Source organism: Gobio gobio, assembly GCF_949357685.1.
Source record: "Gobio gobio genome assembly, chromosome: 8".
Taxonomy (NCBI): Eukaryota; Metazoa; Chordata; class Actinopteri; order Cypriniformes; family Gobionidae; genus Gobio; species Gobio gobio.
This window is the reverse complement of record NC_137114.1, coordinates 17,668,355-17,687,320: the sequence shown is the minus strand read 5'-3', so window position 1 is coordinate 17,687,320 and position 18,966 is coordinate 17,668,355. Positions and strand designations below refer to the sequence as shown.

General features: G+C 38.0%; 1 protein-coding gene across 1 annotated transcript in view; it reads left to right on the top strand.

Annotated features, from left to right (window-relative positions):
- fat3a (FAT atypical cadherin 3a) overlaps nucleotides 1-18,966 on the top strand; it is a gene marked incomplete at both ends in the record, with an annotated part of 119,383 nt that overhangs the window by 55,044 nt on the left and 45,373 nt on the right. The window contains 4 exons of the mRNA XM_079823621.1: nucleotides 2,277-2,552; nucleotides 4,247-4,457; nucleotides 4,874-8,983; nucleotides 15,042-15,238. Of these exons, the coding sequence (XP_079679747.1) occupies nucleotides 2,277-2,552; nucleotides 4,247-4,457; nucleotides 4,874-8,983; nucleotides 15,042-15,238 (4,794 nt within the window). The remainder of the gene's footprint in view (nucleotides 1-2,276; nucleotides 2,553-4,246; nucleotides 4,458-4,873; nucleotides 8,984-15,041; nucleotides 15,239-18,966) is intronic.

The window sequence follows — 18,966 nt, the reverse complement described above, 5'->3', positions numbered from 1 at the left end:
ATATATTCATATAATTAATATTTTATTTATGTGAATTATTAATATTTATAATCAGCATTGATATCTACTCATTTACCAATATGTTATATTACTAGTGTGAATATATATTTCATATTTCATATAATTAATATGAATGTATTTATATTAATATTTAGCTATAATCAGCATTGATCTCTACTCACATACAAATATGTTATATTACTATTGTAAATATATATTTAATATTTTATTTAATTCATATTAATGTATTTATATTAATTAGTATTTATAGTCAGCAAGTCTCTCTGCTCATATACCAATATTTGATATAATTATTATATATTAATATAATTAATATTTTATGTATGTTAATGTTTATGTTTATAATAATTAATATTTATAATCAGCATTGGTCTCTACTCAGATGCCAATATTTTATATTAATATTGTGTTGATATAATGAATAATTTTATTTATATTTATTAATATTAACATATTTATATTCATTAACATATAATCAACATTTCTCCACTAGATACTCAAAAGGCAGCATCGTGTTTCTCCCTATCTTTTAGGCACTTTTGATGTGCTCACTAGGTTTAGTTTTTTTGTTTTGTCAAGCAGTGTTTGTCTGCTTGACAGCAGCTGTTTAGTCCATGATTGATGCTGATGTTTGATAGTGAGGGTTTGATTGATAGCGTCTGTCATCGTTCAGATTGCCTATCTCTGAATCCCATCGGATTGATAGCTTCGTTGCCATGGATACGAGGCTTCGCGGTGTAATATGTGCATGAAGGTCAGAGTTTAAAGGACACGATCCATCCCGAAAGGAAAAATGTGTGAGAGTGAGGAAAAATGAATGATCGATCCAGAGTAGAATCTGCCGCAGTGTTTGGGGTTGGGGGGGGAGACAGGAAGCGCTGTCACATTAATTCAGTTTATTTAATCACTATATATACAAAGTAAATTAACATATACACACTCATGCACAAGAACGTAAACACAAAAGATTACTCATTTCAATTCAGTCAACTGCGTGTTAAACAACACTTTGCGGACACACACTCAGTTACATGCAAATAACCTCAATTAAAAATACACACCAACAAAGAGTGCCGGACGGAGGGTCAGAGAAGGGACAAATGGAAAAGAAAAGATGAAAGCAATTGTGTTCTTTTCTAAGACTTGTTCTCTATTTAGAAAGCACCATCTCTCACTCACTTTCATACACAAATACACGTTCATTCACGGTCTGCGAAACACACACACAGATGGATCTCAGCGTGTCTCCGCAAGGGCGAGTGTGAGACGGAAGTACACGTCTGTTATTACTTTATAATTAGATCAGCCAATACGATTCGATCACAGACACACACAACTGCGTGCGCCGCCGACTGTTGTGGCTATTAATACAAGTTAGCGACAACTCAGTACTTGCGTCAGACCATTTGTTTCCATTTCAGCATTCAGCATTCACCTTCGATTTGTTCAGACACTTATGGTGCGTGCGTGTACAAGTCATGTGACTTTCATTAAGTTCATTTCAGACTTGTAGAGAAAATAAATAATGTAAACATTTTGCAAACTCATCAGTTGATATAAAATGCTTAGATGTGGTCAAACTTGCACAATATGGCATTTTCAAATGAAAGGATTTTTTGGTGAATCATTCTTAATATGACCATGAATGTGTATGTAGAAGTGTTATTTTAGTATGATTTCTATACTATTGTAGTATTCATATTTGGATGTAGTATTTCATATTTATTTTCGACATATTTATTTTCAGGTGTAGTTGATTCTGCTGGAGCTGATAGTCCGCATTATTTCAGCTTATTTTTTTTATAATAATCTTGTTTGACAGCGGAATTCTTAGTGAAAAACTACATTACCCATGATGCTGTACAGAAAATTACACCAATCAGAGAGTGGAAAAATATATATACTACAAATGTTTCTTAATTATATACATGTGTGTGCATTCAAATATACATAGTAATTATACACAGTACACTTATATTATTCAAACTTTTATTTTAGATACGATTAATCACGATTAATCTTTTGACGGCACTAATATGTGTGTGTCTGTGTCTGTGTGTATTTTGATATTTTGCAATAAACTTAAAGTATATTGTTTTTATACATATAATCAACATTCATAAATGAGTAGTTTTATATTTTTCCATTGTTTTTGATTATGCTGTTCGCAGTGCTTCATATGGTATTGTGGCTCCTTCCCTCCCTACAGCTGTTGCACTATATTTCATGTTGACTTCCTTTTTTTTGTTTTACAGATCCACATTACTGTTTTGGACAACAACGACAACCCGCCCATTTTTTCCCAGCCCACCTATGACATCATAATCACAGAGGACACGCCCCCGGATACGGAGGTGGTTCAAGTGTTGGCGTCTGACCGCGACGAGCGTCACCGTTTGACCTTTAGCCTCCAGAGCAGCGTTGACCCCAGCAGCCTGCGCCTCTTCCGCATCGACTCTAACAGCGGAATCATCTACACGGCTCGCAGACTGGACCACGAGAGCCGGACCCAGCACATCCTCACCATCATGGTAATTCAGACAAAGCTTTCTTCATAATCACATAGATATTATAGATATAGAGTTATGGTGACATTAATGACTTTCTTTAATGAATCAGTTTTAAAAAATATAAAGACTTGGACCAATAAGCAGCCTCATAGATTAATAAAATAATATATATATGAAATAATAATAATATATATATATATATATATATATATATATATATATATATATATATATATATATATATATATATATATATATATATATATATATATATATATATATATATATATATATATATATATATATATATATATATATATATATATATATATATAACCATTTAATTTAATTTTTTTATTTTTTTTAATTTATTCATCTTATTTAATTTAATTTAATTTATTTTAAATTTATTTAATTTAATTTATTTGTTTATTTTTATTATTTTGTTTATTATTATTTTTTCATCTTATTTAATTAAATTTATTTTAAATTTATTTAATTAAATTTATTTGTTTATTTATTTATTTATTTTTTCATCTTATTTAATTTAATTTAATTTATTTTTTATTTAGTTTATTTGTTTATTATTATTATTTAATTTATTATTATTTTTTCATCTTATTTAATTGAATTTATTTTTAATTTAATTTATTTTTTTATTTTTTTATTTTTTCATCTTATTTAATTGAATTGAATTTATTTTTAATTTAGTGTTTGTTTATTATTATTATTTTATTTATTATTATTTATTCATCTTATTTAATTTAATTTAATTTAATTTATTTTAAATTTATTTAATTTAATTTATTTGTTTTTTTTTTATTATTTTGTTTATTATTATTTTTTCATCTTATTTAATTTAATTTATTTGTTTATTTATTTATTTTTATTTTCATCTTATTTAATTTAATTTATTTTTTATGTAGTTTATTTGTTTATTATTATTATTTAATTTATTATTATTTTTTCATCTTATTTAATTGAATTTATTTTTAATTTAATTTATTTTTTTATTTTGATTTTTTTTCATCTTATTTAATTGAATTGAATTTATTTTTAATTTAGTTTTTGTTTATTATTATTATTTTATTTATTATTATTTTTTCATCTTATTTAATTTAATTTAATTTATTTTTTATTTAATTTAATTTATTTTGTTTATTTTAGAGAGAACAATGTAACTCTCAATAGATAAAACAGGAGAGGTATTTGATTAGTGTGCCTCCCTCCTCTCTCTCTCTCTTTCCTGCTCTCCATGCTTGAGTGCAGGTATGACAGGAACAGGAGATTGCTCCTTTTGCTTTGGCAGCCGTCACTAGTTTAATGTCGTCTGCACCTGTGTCGTTCCTCCACTGTGATCTAATTATTGATCTGATCTGTATCACTCCTTGTTTCCACACTCCCCTGACGAGGGTGAGAGACAGTGAGTGTCATATCTAATAAGCACATGGATATTCCTGCTGCCTGCAAACAGATGAAATTTGTTATTATAATCCAGAGAGAGATGTTATCCACTCCGTCTGGCAGTGAGCGAGTTTGAGTTTGAGTTGCCTCTGTGTGTGTGTGTGTGTGTGTGTGTGTGTGTGTGTGTGTGTGTGTGTGTACTGCTCTTTGTTTGTGTTGGATATTGCTATCTGTCTCAGACAGGGAATCATTTTTGTTTCAAACCTCTCTTCATTTCTTTTTGCTTTCTTCTTCATTGTTTTCCATACTAGGTGAAAGATCAAGAGTTCCCATATAGACGTAGCCTTGCTCGTGTCCTGATTGGTGTAGAGGATGTGAATGACCACGCCCCTCTTTTCACCATGGTGATGTATGATGGACAGGTGTATGAATCGGCTGCACTGGGATCGGCTGTCCTCACTGTGACTGCACTCGATAAGGACAAGGGCCAGAATGCACAAATTAGTTACAGCGTCGACTCAGGTATGCACACGCACGCATACACTACCAAAGTCTGGACACACTTCACTGAACGGACACACTTAACTCAATTTGTCTTGTGTCTCATGATAAATTGGATAATTGTAAATTGTGTTTACATATGACTTTACCAATTACTATTATCTTTTTTTTTTCTTGTATTATTCTGTGCCCAAGAGTATAAAGACTTGGACCAGTAAGCATAGATTTATGAAACGTATGAATTTCTTTACCAACTAAAAAGTTGGACCGTGAAAGAAAAGCCAGCATACATGGATCAATTTTTGAAGAAGCTGAAAAATAGATTTGATTTTGTTTAGTTCTTTAGTTTTTTGTCACAACGTATTTTCCATATTACCATTTTTCTAGAGTTAGATCTTATTTTTCTAATATTCTTTTTTTCTCTTTTTTTTATTTAGGGAACACAGGGAACACATTCCGGATTGATCCTGTTTTGGGCATCATCTCATTGGCTCGGGAGCTGGACCTGTCAAACATTGGTCACTACGTCTTGTCTGTCAAAGCAACTGATAATGGTTCTCCAGCATTATCATCAACAGCTGTCGTCCGCATCGCAGTCACCTTGTCCGATAACGCTGGTCCCAAGTTTCCCCAAAGTGAATATCAGGCGGAGATTTCAGAAGGTGTTGCCATAGGAGCTTCAGTCATCACAGTGAACGCTCTAAGTCTGTCCACCCTTACCTACGACATTCGCCACGGCAATGGTCATAGGACATTCCGCATCAACCAGTACAGTGGAGTGATCACTACACAAAAATCACTGGACTTTGAGACCATTTCTTCCTACGTGCTGACAGTCACTGCAAGCAACATGGCTGGACAGGCCTCAAATGCTACAATAACAGTTACAGTTCTCGATCAAAACGACAACGCACCAGTGTTCCAACAGCTGCATTACCATGGAAGTATCAGTGAAGGTGCTGGGCTTAACAGTGTTGTGCAAAGTGACAATGGACAACCACTGGTTATACGAGCAACCGACGCTGACCGCAACCATAATGCCCTGTTAGTGTACCAGATCATGGAAGAATCGGCCAGGCGCTTCTTTGCAGTAGATGCCGGGACTGGATCCATAAGGACAATTGCTCAGCTTGACCATGAAACCACACCTACATTCCGTTTCCATGTTAACGTCCGAGACAGTGGGCATCCTCAGCTCTCAGCTGAGCGGCCTGCAGAAGTGACTATTGAGGTGCAAGATGTTAACGACTGTCCGCCTAAATTTTCCCAGGATTCCTATGAAGCTGTCCTTCTGCTCCCAACTTATGAAGGTGTAGAAGCCCTGCAAGTTCTTGCGACTGATCCTGATGGTAATGGCCAATCAGAGCTCACCTACTCATTGACAGACGGCAGCTTAGAGCATTTCAGCATTGAGCCAAGCTCTGGACTGTTGACTGTGAGAAACAGTACATTTAGCAAAGAACGATTTCGCTTTAACATCCGTGTTTCAGACGGACGCTTCTCTAGCACTGCTCTGGTTACCGTCCTGGTACATGAGGCTCTGGACAGTGGGCTGGCTTTTACTCAAAATGTCTACAATTCAAACATTGAGGAGAACAATGGAAACATAACAACAGTTGCTGTGGTTACGGCACTAGGGAACAAGTTGAATGAACCACTGCGCTATACTTTGCTGAATGCAGGTGGGAAATTTCGCATCAGGCCAACTTCCGGGGCCATTGAAACTGTTGGAGTCCCGTTGGACAGGGAGGAGAAGGAGGAATATGGACTTTTGGTACAAGCGGGTCGTGAGGAAGATCGTCTCCGTGTTGCACGGGCGCTGGTCCGAGTTCAAGTCACCGACGTCAACGACAATGCTCCCGTTTTTGTTGGATTGCCATACTATGCTGCTGTGCAAGTAGAAGCGGGGCCTGGGACGGCAATATTTCGAGTGAAGGCAGTGGACCGGGACAAAGGACAAAATGGAGAGGTCAGCTACTTTCTACAGGATGAACTGGGACATTTCGAGATGGACCGTGTGAGTGGCGAGCTCCGCTTACGGAGAGCTTTCGAAGCTGATCTCTCCAGTGTGGAATATCAGGTTCTGGTGTTCGCTCGTGACATGGGAACACCACCTCTGTCCTCTTCAGTCACCTTTCCTGTTACAGTGGTAAACAGAGCAATGCCAGTTTTCGACCGACCATTTTACTCGGTAAAAGTGAGCGAAGATGTACCAGTATGGACTCCAATTCTGGGAATAAACGCCAGCAGCCCTGAAGGCCAGAGTGTCCTTTACACAATCAAGCACGGTGACCCTGGAACGCTCTTCTCCATTGGATTTGACACAGGGGTCATTAGTGTCATCGCTGCCCTGGACTATGAGACCAGCCCTGCCCACAGACTCATCGTTAGAGCAACGGACTGCCTCACAGGTGCTCGTGCAGAAGTGGATGTTGAAGTTACTGTTTTGGATGTCAATGACAACCCTCCAGTGTTTGAGCGGCCCTCGTACAAAGCCGTCATTTCAGAATCTGCCATGATTGGCACTGCAGCCTTGCAGGTGCTCGCAACAGACAGCGACTCCAAGAAAAACGCAGCTATACGGTACCAAATCATTCCAGACCGTACCAACAGCACTGACCACTTCCACATTGACAGCAGTAGTGGTTTAATTCTGACCGCTCGCTCCCTGGACCATGAGACTATCGAGCGTTATGTGTTTCTTGTCAAGGCAACAGATAATGGCTTTCCCCCATTGAGCAGCGAAGTGTGGGTCACAGTTGATGTCACGGACACCAACGACAATGCTCCAGTGTTTAACCAACTGCTATATGAAGCCTCAATCAATGAGCTGGCACCCAAAGGGCACTTTGTTACATGCGTACAGGCCTCTGACGCAGACCGCTCAGACGCAGAGCGCTTGCAGTATGGCCTGGTGTCTGGAAACGAAAGGATGCTGTTTGAGCTAGATGCCGCCTCCGGTGTCCTCACCCTGAGTGGCCAGCGACGCATGCAGCGCATACCTTCCGCCATCACCTTGAACGTAAGCGTTTCAGACGGTGTCTTCACCAGTACGGCGCAAGTGCATGTTAGAGTAGAGCGAGCTAATCTGCACGCCCCCCAGTTCACCCAAGGTATGTACGAGGCTGATGTGCGGGAGAATGCGCCAGCGGGATCAAAGGTCATCGTGATCAGGGCGCAAGATGCTGATCCTGGGCCGTTTGGGGACGTGAGGTATGTGCTGCTCTCAGATGCTGCTCGAGACTTGTTCAGTATTGATGGCAGTGGACAAATTACGACTCTTGAACGTCTGGACCGGGAAGAAAGAAGTGAGATGGTGCTGTCCATTGCGGCTGTGGATGCAGGTGGCCGATCTGGATATTGCAGTGTCCGGGTCACTGTACTTGACGAGAACGACAACACTCCACTGTTTGGCTCCTCAGAGTACCACGCAAGCGTGCGATCTGAGGTTGAACCAGGTACCCTTGTGATGCAAGTGCAAGCTTGGGATGTAGATCAAGGTGCCAACGGACAAGTGAGCTACAGTCTGTACAGTGAGGCCAGCCTGCAGGTTACTGAACTTCTGGATATCGACCCGGACAGTGGCTGGGTTGTCACCAAAGGGAACTTTGCCTCTTTGCGTGGGTCTGTACTGTCCTTTTTCGTTAAAGCCTCTGATGGAGGTGCACCTGTTAGACATTCCCTTGTGTCCGTCTACATACATGTTTTGTCCGCCGATGCCCACATACCTTCCTTCAGCCAACCACAATTCTCCTTTACTGTGCCAGAGGACATGCCCATTGGTTCCTTGCTGGGAGCGGTGCATCTACACACCTCGACTAGCCACTCTTCCTTACCAGTAAGCTTCTCAGCGGTGATCGGACAGACTCCAGAGAGTAACAGTGATGGAGTGTTTGTGGTAGACAAAGAAAATGGCATGATCAAACTAGACAAAGCACTGGACCGAGAGCTGACACAGGCCTATCATTTTAAAGTGATTGCAATGTTGCAGCAGGGACGGTTGGACGCTGTTTCGGCTGTGGATGTGGAGGTCAAAGTACAAGATGTCAATGATAACAAACCTGCATTTGAGTCTGATACCTATGAAGCATCAGTCACTGAGGGTCTTTCTCCTGGAACTAGGATTCTTCAAGTGCGAGCTTTGGATCCTGATTGGGCAGCTAATGGTCAGGTGACGTATAGTCTCGCTCCACCTGGGTTGCTCGGCGGCTCTGGCGGTGAGGACATTGAAGAACATGGTGCCTACTTTACAATTGACAGTAGCTCTGGTTGGATATCAACACTGAAGGGGCTGGACCATGAACAGAGCCCAGCCCACAGTCTTACAGTCTGGGCATTTGACCTAGGAGATCCTGCTAGCCAGTCGTCCTCAACTACTATAACTATAGCAGTGAGCGACTCCAATGACAACACACCGCAGTTTCTTCAGCCCCGTTACTTCGGAAGCGTACGTGAGAGTGATGCACCTGGTGAAGTGGTGGCAGTACTTAACACACGGGACAATGACAGCTCACCTGGAAACAGACAAGTCACCTATCATATTACAGGTAAGAACTTTTGGAAAATCATGTTCTTAATGTGCATGCGTGCGTGTGTGCGTGTGCGTGCTCTCAATCTAAACCTATTTTTCTGAAGCCCTGTTCTGCATGTAAGCATAATGTAGAACAACGCTATTATGGAATGTCAGAAGTCCGCAGTAATTACACCTCATTCATCCTTCCCTGATAATGGATTATTCGCTCTAGGGCTACGAGCTGGATTTCGTGGGAGGACGCAGACATACTTTTTGCTGGAGAGCAAAACCACACTCGTTTTATAAGGATTTTATTAAAGCTGTGATGCAACTGCATGCAAATTATACTGGTGCGGATTTGCGATAGGCAAGCGCATCACTTCACTTCACAAAACATAATACAGTGACATTTCCGAAAGCAGTAGTTTAGGTGGATAGCGTCTTTCAAAAGGGCAAATATAAACCTCCTCCTTATCAGCATCTAGCTCAGCCAGCTTTAAATATACTTTTATATTCAGGCAGTGTAGAACACCTTGCTTGGTGACAAGAAACAGATTGCGCACACAATCACGCACATACACACCTTGCACATGCTCCTAAGCAGCACACACTTGTAAATTAGGCGCTCAAAAACTCATAACATTGAATTAGGGAGCTGCCTTGTTCTATAATTCATGTTTTTTCACATACACACACACATGCACACAAACACAGAAACACACTTCTTGGCCTGAACAGAATTTCGATTAAGCTCAACCTTTATGCTGTGATCATGATTTAGACTGTGCTGCCACCAGCAGGAGCAGTATTTTAAACTAGATTTACCACTCACCACACACACACACACACACACACACACACACACACACACACACACACACACACACACACACACACACACACACACACACAGGCTCTGACTCTTAACTAAAATGCTGCACACAGCACTGAAACTAAAGTGTGTGGCACAAGCAGTTTAGTTGCTAATTCTTGGCTAACTGTTGTTTGTGTTGTACCATGCATTGTTTACTGAATATTGACTTATCTGTCATGTCTAAATATATATATATATATATATATATATTTTTTTTTATATATATATATATATATTTTTTATATATATATATATATATATATATATATATATATATATATATATATATATATATATATTTTTTATATATATATATATATATATTTTTATATATATATATATATATATATATATATATATATATATATATATATATATATATATATATATATATATATATATATATATATATATATATATATATATATATATATATATATATATATATATATATATATAAAAACAATTCACACATCCACACACACAAATAGCAGAACTCCTCAGTTCTTTTACAAAATGAAACACTTCTTTCAAAACTTAATTGAACAAAATCCAATTTTGACACCGTATGGCACACACATGGTTCATACAATCTGATTCTGTTTGATTCATTTACACACTGCTCATCTCAATCTTAAACACTTGTAAAATTTCTACTTTTCTAATGATATAATCTGGGTTTGATATAATCAGAGATTTGTTATAGTAAAGTTAAGTATATGAATATATTGACCAAACAAACCCAAACCCTGCTTACACGAGGTATGCTGATTCCAAAAACGCGATTAAGTTCAGACAACTGGTATGTTAACCGTGAACAGACAAGGCATCCTCAACAGAGCAACGAATCGACGAGTCACCATGGAAACAGACGCTAAGAAAAAGCACACCAATCTACTTCCTCCTTCTTCTTCTGTTTAATGGTGATTTACATAACCTACTAAGTGCACATCACCACTTATTTGGTGGTTGTGCAATATTTTTTTCAATATCTTCGTTTACAGTTTTTTTTCAATCAGATTTTTATATCTGTTGAGGTTGTGCTGAACTCTCTGTCCAGCCTCTCTCAATGTCAACCCATGGGTACTCAGTACTCATGGTCAACCAAGGTTGCGCGAATCGCATCTGATAAACTTGGTCCCCGTCTTCTTTGTCCACGTCCTACTCCAGGTCTACCCCCCTCTGTCATTTTAGTGTGTTAGCAATTGGAAAAAAACTGTAAGTAAATAATAACAAGTCAAAAATATATTTATGTAAACGCACACACATAATACTATATATATTTTTGAAGCCTAAAAGATCCCTTTTCATTGTATTTGGATGGCAGAGAATTCAGCCTTCAGAGTGAATCATACACGTTTTGATTTAAATATTTAAGTGAACCATCCCTTTAATTAAATCATAGCCCACAGCATGTAAACTAAAGTAAACTTTGTGACACAAGCCATTGTGTAGTTGGTATGTGTTCTACTGAGAATGGGTCTCTTTCCTTCTCTCTCTCTTTCTCTCTCAGACCCTCTTCGCCTGTCTCCTTCCCTACAGTCCACACTTTCATAACGTTTAAATCCTCTAGTTCGAGACAAACTCAAAGGTCAAGCAGACTCTAATACACTTCTCACAGCCCAGCGGCACAAACTGGTACAAAGAACTGCACACCGTATCATGATACACACCAGAGGGAAAGAAAGAGGCAAATATACAAACAGATTTGAGCTACCCTTCTTTACTCTCCTAAGGAAATGAGATCATTGTGGGTAAATTCACCTCTCAGGGTATTTTACTGCTGTGTTCAACAGAGCACAGAGCAATTAAACATTAAACAGTTACTCTATGGTTGTTAATTAGATCATTTGAACTTTTATTTAGAGATTATCTCCTGAAAGTCGTTTAAGGGTTCATAAAGGATATCCTAAACCGTGTTAGACCAGCAAGAGTGTGTATCTCATTTTAACAGCAGTGCAGAATATCCCCGCCGTAACAGCTAAGATTTAACAGCCGTTAAATAGCTCTTCATTTTGCTGTCTGGTAAAGGTGAAAGTTCACTACAGAAACACTAATCGACCAGAACTGACGTTAAACACTTTAAACACATCAGTTCAATTGAACTGCTTAGCAAGAAATTATAAATATGCTGTTTTAGAGAAGTATTTTATGCATTTGTGTATATATTTATATATAGTTGATTTTCGAACCTGCCATAAAGACTGTGTCTGTTCCCTAGAAATTTGCCACTGACATCTTGTGCTGATTTGGGACCTGAGTCTGCAAAGTAGAGAGCAGGAAGTAGAGCCGCAATATCAAAACCCCGCCCACACTCCCGCAGTTTACAGCAGAACAACTCATTATGTCGGTGTGAAATAAACAGTTATGGAAATGTAGAAATTAAAGCTAAAGCTCAAATCTCCTCCTGAAAAAAGTCTGTTGGTGCCTCAGTGACTACTTTGCGTCAATCTTAGCTGTCAATCATGACGTCACACCCCCGTGTTTAGTTATTTTAGCATCAAATAACTAACTAAAACCAAACTTATTTAACCCTCTGGTGCTCTTCGTTTAGGGGTTGCATTGGTTGTCTTCCGGGTCATAAGTGACCGGACACTTAAAAATTTAACTTCCTCCACCCCAGTAAAACCAATGCAATTTATTTTTCTTCAATAATATTTTTTCTTTTTAATTTTGTATTTTGAGATGATTTGATGGTATTTTTTAATATTTATGCAATAATTATGATCTATTTTTGCCATTGAAAATTATACACATTTTTATTATTATTATTATTATTATTATTGGAGTATTTCAGGTTAAAAAAGAGACTAGGCCTTCAAAATATATATATTTATTTAAGGCAGATTAGCGCCCTCTTTGGGAATTATTTAAGAAATCAGAGGTCTCTATGGAGAGGCTTGAGAATTCCCTACTTCTGTTTTGAACACATCTAATCATTTTTTTGTTTGTTGATGGATTTGAATATATATTTAGAGAATATTAAATTTTTAGATTTTTTTTTTGTTAGAAATATAGATTTTTTTTCTGTGAATTTTGTGAGTTTTTGCACGTTTCCCATTCATTTCCTATGGTGGTCATTTTTGACCGAAGAGCACAAGTGGGAGTATTTTTTTACGACCACTTAGCATGCTCGAATCATGCCCTCAATTTGTTTGTGTGTTTACATACCTAATGCTAGAAAAGTCACCAAGTTTCATATCATTCTGATGAAGCTGTGATTTTTAAAAATTCCAAATGTGGTTCATAGGTTCAGTTTTTCATTGGTGTAAAATTACATTTAGATAGTTTTTTTGTTTTCTGGAAAATAAAAAAAATTAGTCAGTTTTTACTTAAAACAAGCAAAATTATCTGCCAATTTGGTAAGAAAAATTTTCTTGTTTCTGATTGAAATCTTGTTTCTGTCCCAAACCGCTTGTTTTAAGCAAAAACTCAAGTCATTTAGATTTTTTTTTTTTCCACAAAACAAGAAAGAAAATATCTTGTAATTTTACTTATCTACAACCCCAAATCAGAAAAAGTTCTAAACAGAAATGTTTAATAACAATGTTCCTCAAAGAAAGATAGGAAGAGATTTGGATATTTCACATTCAACAGTGCATAACATAATTAAAAGATTCAAGGAATCTGGAGGAATTTCAGTGCTGTTCATCCAGACTGTTACCAGCAACAAGTCCAAAAGCCAGGGTCTGTCATGGTATGGGGTTGTGTCAGTGCCCTTGGCAAATGTAACTTGCACTTCTGTGAAGGCACCATTAATGCTGAAAAGTACATAGAGATTTTGGAGCATAATATGCTGCCTTCAAGAAGACATCTTTTCCAGGGACGTCCATGCATATTTCAACAAGACAATGCAAAACCACATTCTGCACACATTACAAAGTCCTGGCTGCGGAGGAAGAGGGTACGGGTACTTGACTGGCCTGCCTGCAGTCCCGACCTGTCTCCAAAAGAGAATGTGTGGCGCATTTTGAAGCCAACGAAGACCCCGTACTGTTGCCCATGCACCTTAAGACTTGTTTGCAGGAAGAATGGGACAAAATTACACCTGAAACACTTCATCACTTGGTGTCTTCAGTTCCTAAACGTCTTTTAAGTGTTGTGAAAAGGAATGGCAACATAACAAAGTGGTAAATGCTTTACTGTCCCAACTTTTTTTGAAATGTGTTGCAGGTCTGAATGACAGGAAAGGATGCATATTTACAAATGACATGAAGTTGACCAGACAAAACATGAAATATTTTGTGTTCATATTGTCTGCAATGAAATACAAGTCAAAGTAAATTGAGAAATCACCTCTTTTTTTTTTTTTTTTGCGTTTTCCATACTGTCCCAACTTTTTCTGATTTGGGGTTGTAGTACATTTTAGATATATGGACTGAAAACAAGTAAAAAAATACGAAGTAAGAAAAACATTTTTTGCAGTGAAATGATAAATGACACTTGTGGTTGCTGTAGGACACCTGTGTGTGAACATGAGCAGACTTTAATATTTGACATATAATGCAGTGACATTTGCGCCATATTGCATTGCACACAGCAGAAGATTTCGAGCGATTGCTTATGAAGCACAGAAAAAGCATGCAGTTTGTCGAAGTCATGCTAAACAGTCCCTCAACCCAGTGAGCGAGAGCGTGGGATGAGAGAAATGAAGTCGGAAGGCGTCCAGGCCTTTGTTGACGCATCTCTTGATAGAAGCTGTTCTGCGTTATCAGCCCCCAGCTGAGTTAAATTACACTCTTTATTAGATGAATAAGGCAGCGTGTGTTTGTACTATGAGTGTACAGTAATTGGATGCTTGTCAACGCGGCTGCTTTGATTATAGAGTCGTTTCCATTTAACTCTCGTTCTCGTTTTTCCTCTCTTTCCACCTCTGTCTGCTTGAGGTTTAAAAGATGACCTGTCCTAATGAGCCGGGTAGGGCTGCAGTCTGTGTGATAAATCAGGAAGGCTGTTATGAGGATGTAATTGATGGCAGTGCTGATCATTTAAATGCGAATATAAAGAACTGATTATTACAATTCATACTAATGAGCGTGCCATCACTGAGAGGACTAATGGAGGTTATTAAGACGTGCAGATAATCCTGGAAGTGAGCGTGTGTTGTGTTACAATCGGTAGTGGATTTTATTGCTGCTTAAATTGTCACAGACTATTGAGAGATTAACCGTCCGGTGTAATCTCTTCTCTGTGTGTGTGTGTGTGTGTGTGTGTGTAGGTGGGAACAGAGGCGGCGTGTTCGCTCTGGGTCTGGTTCAGGGAGAGTGGAAGCTGTACGTTAAGCGACCGTTAGACCGTGAGGAACAAGACCGGTACCTTATCAATGTCACGGCGACAGACGGACTGTACGTTTCCATGGCAACCGTAGAGGTCATGGTCATGGACACCAACGACAACAGCCCCGTCTGTGACCCGGTGAGTAAAACATTTAACCCTGCAAAGAATACGGTATCATATTTGACATGCCCTTAACATGATCAAAACTGTCGTCTGTTAGTTTATACTTTTTTTAACAAGTAAAATGCCGTTTAGTGTAATTTATACAAATATCAGGTCATGGTCACATGGTGTTTTACTGTGATTAACTTAATAAAATTATATTTCAAAATGAACACTTACTGGACTGAATCTGCTTATGTTTACTTGGTTATCTTTTTTAGAAGAATCATGTATTTATTTATTTATTTATTTAATGTATCAAATATCATCCATCAGACTTTTGAGGAACGTTTATTTGGTCATTTATCTGATCTCTCAATGATTGTTTTGCATCTTACTTTCTGGCCATTTAAATATCAGCATCTGCGCCAAATTGCATATTTTTGCTCAGTTTGAGCCTTTGGAGAAAATGTAGGTGTTTTTTCCTCCTCGAGGATGAGTTCGATATTCTCACTATGTCATACTATATAAGCCATTAAAGCCGGATGTATCAAATATAATATTTAAAAAAAAAAACATATGCCAACTTACATTTTATATGTTTTTGTTTGAAAAGTTTTGTTTTAGTATGTTTTATGCATGCGCAGGAAGGTGATTCAAGCATTTTCATATGTTTCAATGTGGATGAGAAACTTTTGGAAAACACTAGTGTGGACAGGGAGCATTTTGAAATGAAAACGGCATTTTTAAATGTATATATCTATTGGCAAAAGTTTTGGGACGCCTGCCTTTATAAACTTTAATGACATTCCGTAGGGTTTAATATGGATTTGGCTCACCCTTTTTTTTGGGAAAGCTCTCCACAAGGTTTAGGAGTGTGTTTATGGGAATTTTTGACCATTCTTCTAGAAGCACATTTGTGAGGTCAGGCACTGATGTTGGACGAGAAGGCCTGGCTCTCAGTCTCCGCTCTAATTCATCCCAAACGTGTTCTGTCGGGTTGAGGTCAGGACTCTGTGCAGGCCAGTCAAGTTCCTCCACACCAAACTCGCTCATCCACGTCTTTATGGACCGACGCTTTGTGCACTGGTGCAAGTCATGTTGGAACAGGAAGGGGCCATCCCCAAACTGTTCCCACAAAGTTGGGAGCATGAAATTGTCCAAAATGTCTTGGTATGCTGAAGCATTAAGTGTTCATTTCACTGGAACTAAGGGGCCAAGCCCAACCCCTGAAAAACAACCCCACACCATAACCCCCTCCACCAAACTTTACCCTCCACTTGGCACAATGCAGTCACGCAAGTCCTGTTCTCCTAATTTTCAGCGTGACCTCATTTGAACAAGGTCATGTTTTATGCTTATAGATCATTTCCACTGAACTTATTGGCTTGCGTATGGACTCATTGGCTCCGAACCACCAAACCCAAACTCATTCATCGGATTGCCAGACAGAGAAGCGTGATTGGTCACTCCAGAGAACACGTCTCCACTGCTCTAGAGTCCAGTGGTGGCGTGCTTTACCCCACTGCATCCCACGCTTTGCATTGCACTTGTGATGTAAGGCTTGGATGAGCTGCTCAGCCATGGAAACCCTCTCCATGAAGCTCTACACACTGTTCTTGAGCTAATCTGAAGGTCATTCAAAGCTTGGAGGTCTGTAGCTATTGACTCTGCAGAAAGTTGCCGACTTCTGCGCACTCAGCATGTGCTGACCCTGCTCTCTGGTTTTAAGTGGCCTACCACTTCGTGGCTGAGTTGCTGTTGTTCCCAATTGATAACACATTTGTTATAATACCACTAACAGTTGACCGTGGAATATTTAGTAGTCTGCATGCATGCCTAAGTGCTTGATTTTATACTCCTGTGGCCTTGGAAGTGATTGAAACACCTGAATTCAATTATTTGGAGGGGTGTCCCACTTTTGCCAATATAGTGTATATGTCAGGCTTTACATGGTAAAAGTTAATTGGGGTCAGCATGTAGCAGTCATCAGAGTTGGTTTCCCTGCTGTTTTTATTTGGTTAAAAAACGAATTAGTGCATTTTTGGAGCATGTTCACTTGACAGTTTCAAACCTACATGGTAAACATGAATGATTACAAGCCAAAGCCAGGAATATTTTTTTGGAGCCAATGAGTCCATACGCAAGCCAATAAGTTCAGTGGAAATGATCTATAAGCATAAAACATGACCTTGTTCAAATGAGGTCATGCTGAAAATTAGGTCAGTCTGTTTAGCAGGGGACATTTAGGTTCTAAGTCTCAAAACGTAGTGAGGTGCCTAGCTACGCAGTATTTTTGAACATTATAGATGCATAATTTTTGGGCAAATCAATAATGAAATGTTCATACTTGAATGAAACATTTAACGTTTTTTGTACTGTATATAGTTGTATTTGAACTACAGTATAATGTGCCTACTTGCCCAAAACTTCTAATCAAAGTATTAAGTGCACCTATAATCGCCAAAACGTTCAAATTAGATATTCAAATGTGCCCACGATGGCCCAAAACAATTATATTAGGTCTTCACGCGTGCCTATAATGGTCAATAATTATCAAATTTAAAGTTTGAATGTTTCCTATATTAGCCAAATATATTTTAATGCACATATGATAGCCCAAAACTATTAAATCAGATGTTTATGCATGCATATAATGACCAAAAATTATTGAATTGAACGTTTCAATATTCCTACAATGGCCAAAAAAGATCAAATCAGATATTCAAACAATTGAAACGATCATTTGCAAATGATGGCCAGAAATGATCTAAGTGAACGTTTGAATCTACATACTATGGCCAAAAAAAAACGTTTGAATGCCCCTATCATGTCCAAAAATGATAAAACAACTATAATGACCCAAACAATGATCTAATTGAATGTGCTTATGATGGCCAAGCATGTTTGCATCCACCTATGATGGCCAAACATTTTCGAATCAGATGTTCATACATGCCTGTAATGGCCAAAATGATCCAACTGAACATTTGAATGTACCTGCAATGGTCCAAAAACATTTCCACGCACATATGATGGCCAAAAATGTCAAATGTATATATGATGGCCAGAAATTGACTTGTGATAGCCAAAACATTTCAATCAGATGTTTCTATGTGCCTAAAATGACCAACAAATATTGAATTGAACGTGTAAATGTTCCTGTGATGCGCCTATGATGACCAAAAGCGTTCAAATCAGATGTTCAAACATGCGTATGATGGTCAGAAATGATCATTTTGAACGTTTGAATCTACCCACTATGGCTAAAAATGTTTGATTATCATGTACAAAAACTATATGAGCCTATAATGACCAAAAATGATCTAATTGAAGGTTTGAAATGTGCCTGCAATGGTCCAAAAACGCTTGCATGCATATTTGATGAGTATATGATGGCCAGAAATGTTTGACTTGAACATTTGAAAGTGACTATGATGGACAAAAACGTTTGCATGCACTTGTGATGGGACATAAACAATCAAATCAAAGGTTTCTATGTGCCTATAATGGCTAAAAATGATTGAAATGAATGTTTGAATGTACTCGCGATGGGCAAAAACGTTCAAAGCAAGTGTTTAAATGTGCCTACAAGATTCAGACGTTCAGACGTACCAATGATGGGCACACTGAAAGGCCTTACGTGCTTATAATGGCCAAAGTGATTGAAGTGAACATTTGAATGTACCTTTTATGCTCCTAAAAACGTTCAAATCAGATGTTCAAAAATGCATATGATTGCCAAAAATGATCAAATTGAGTGT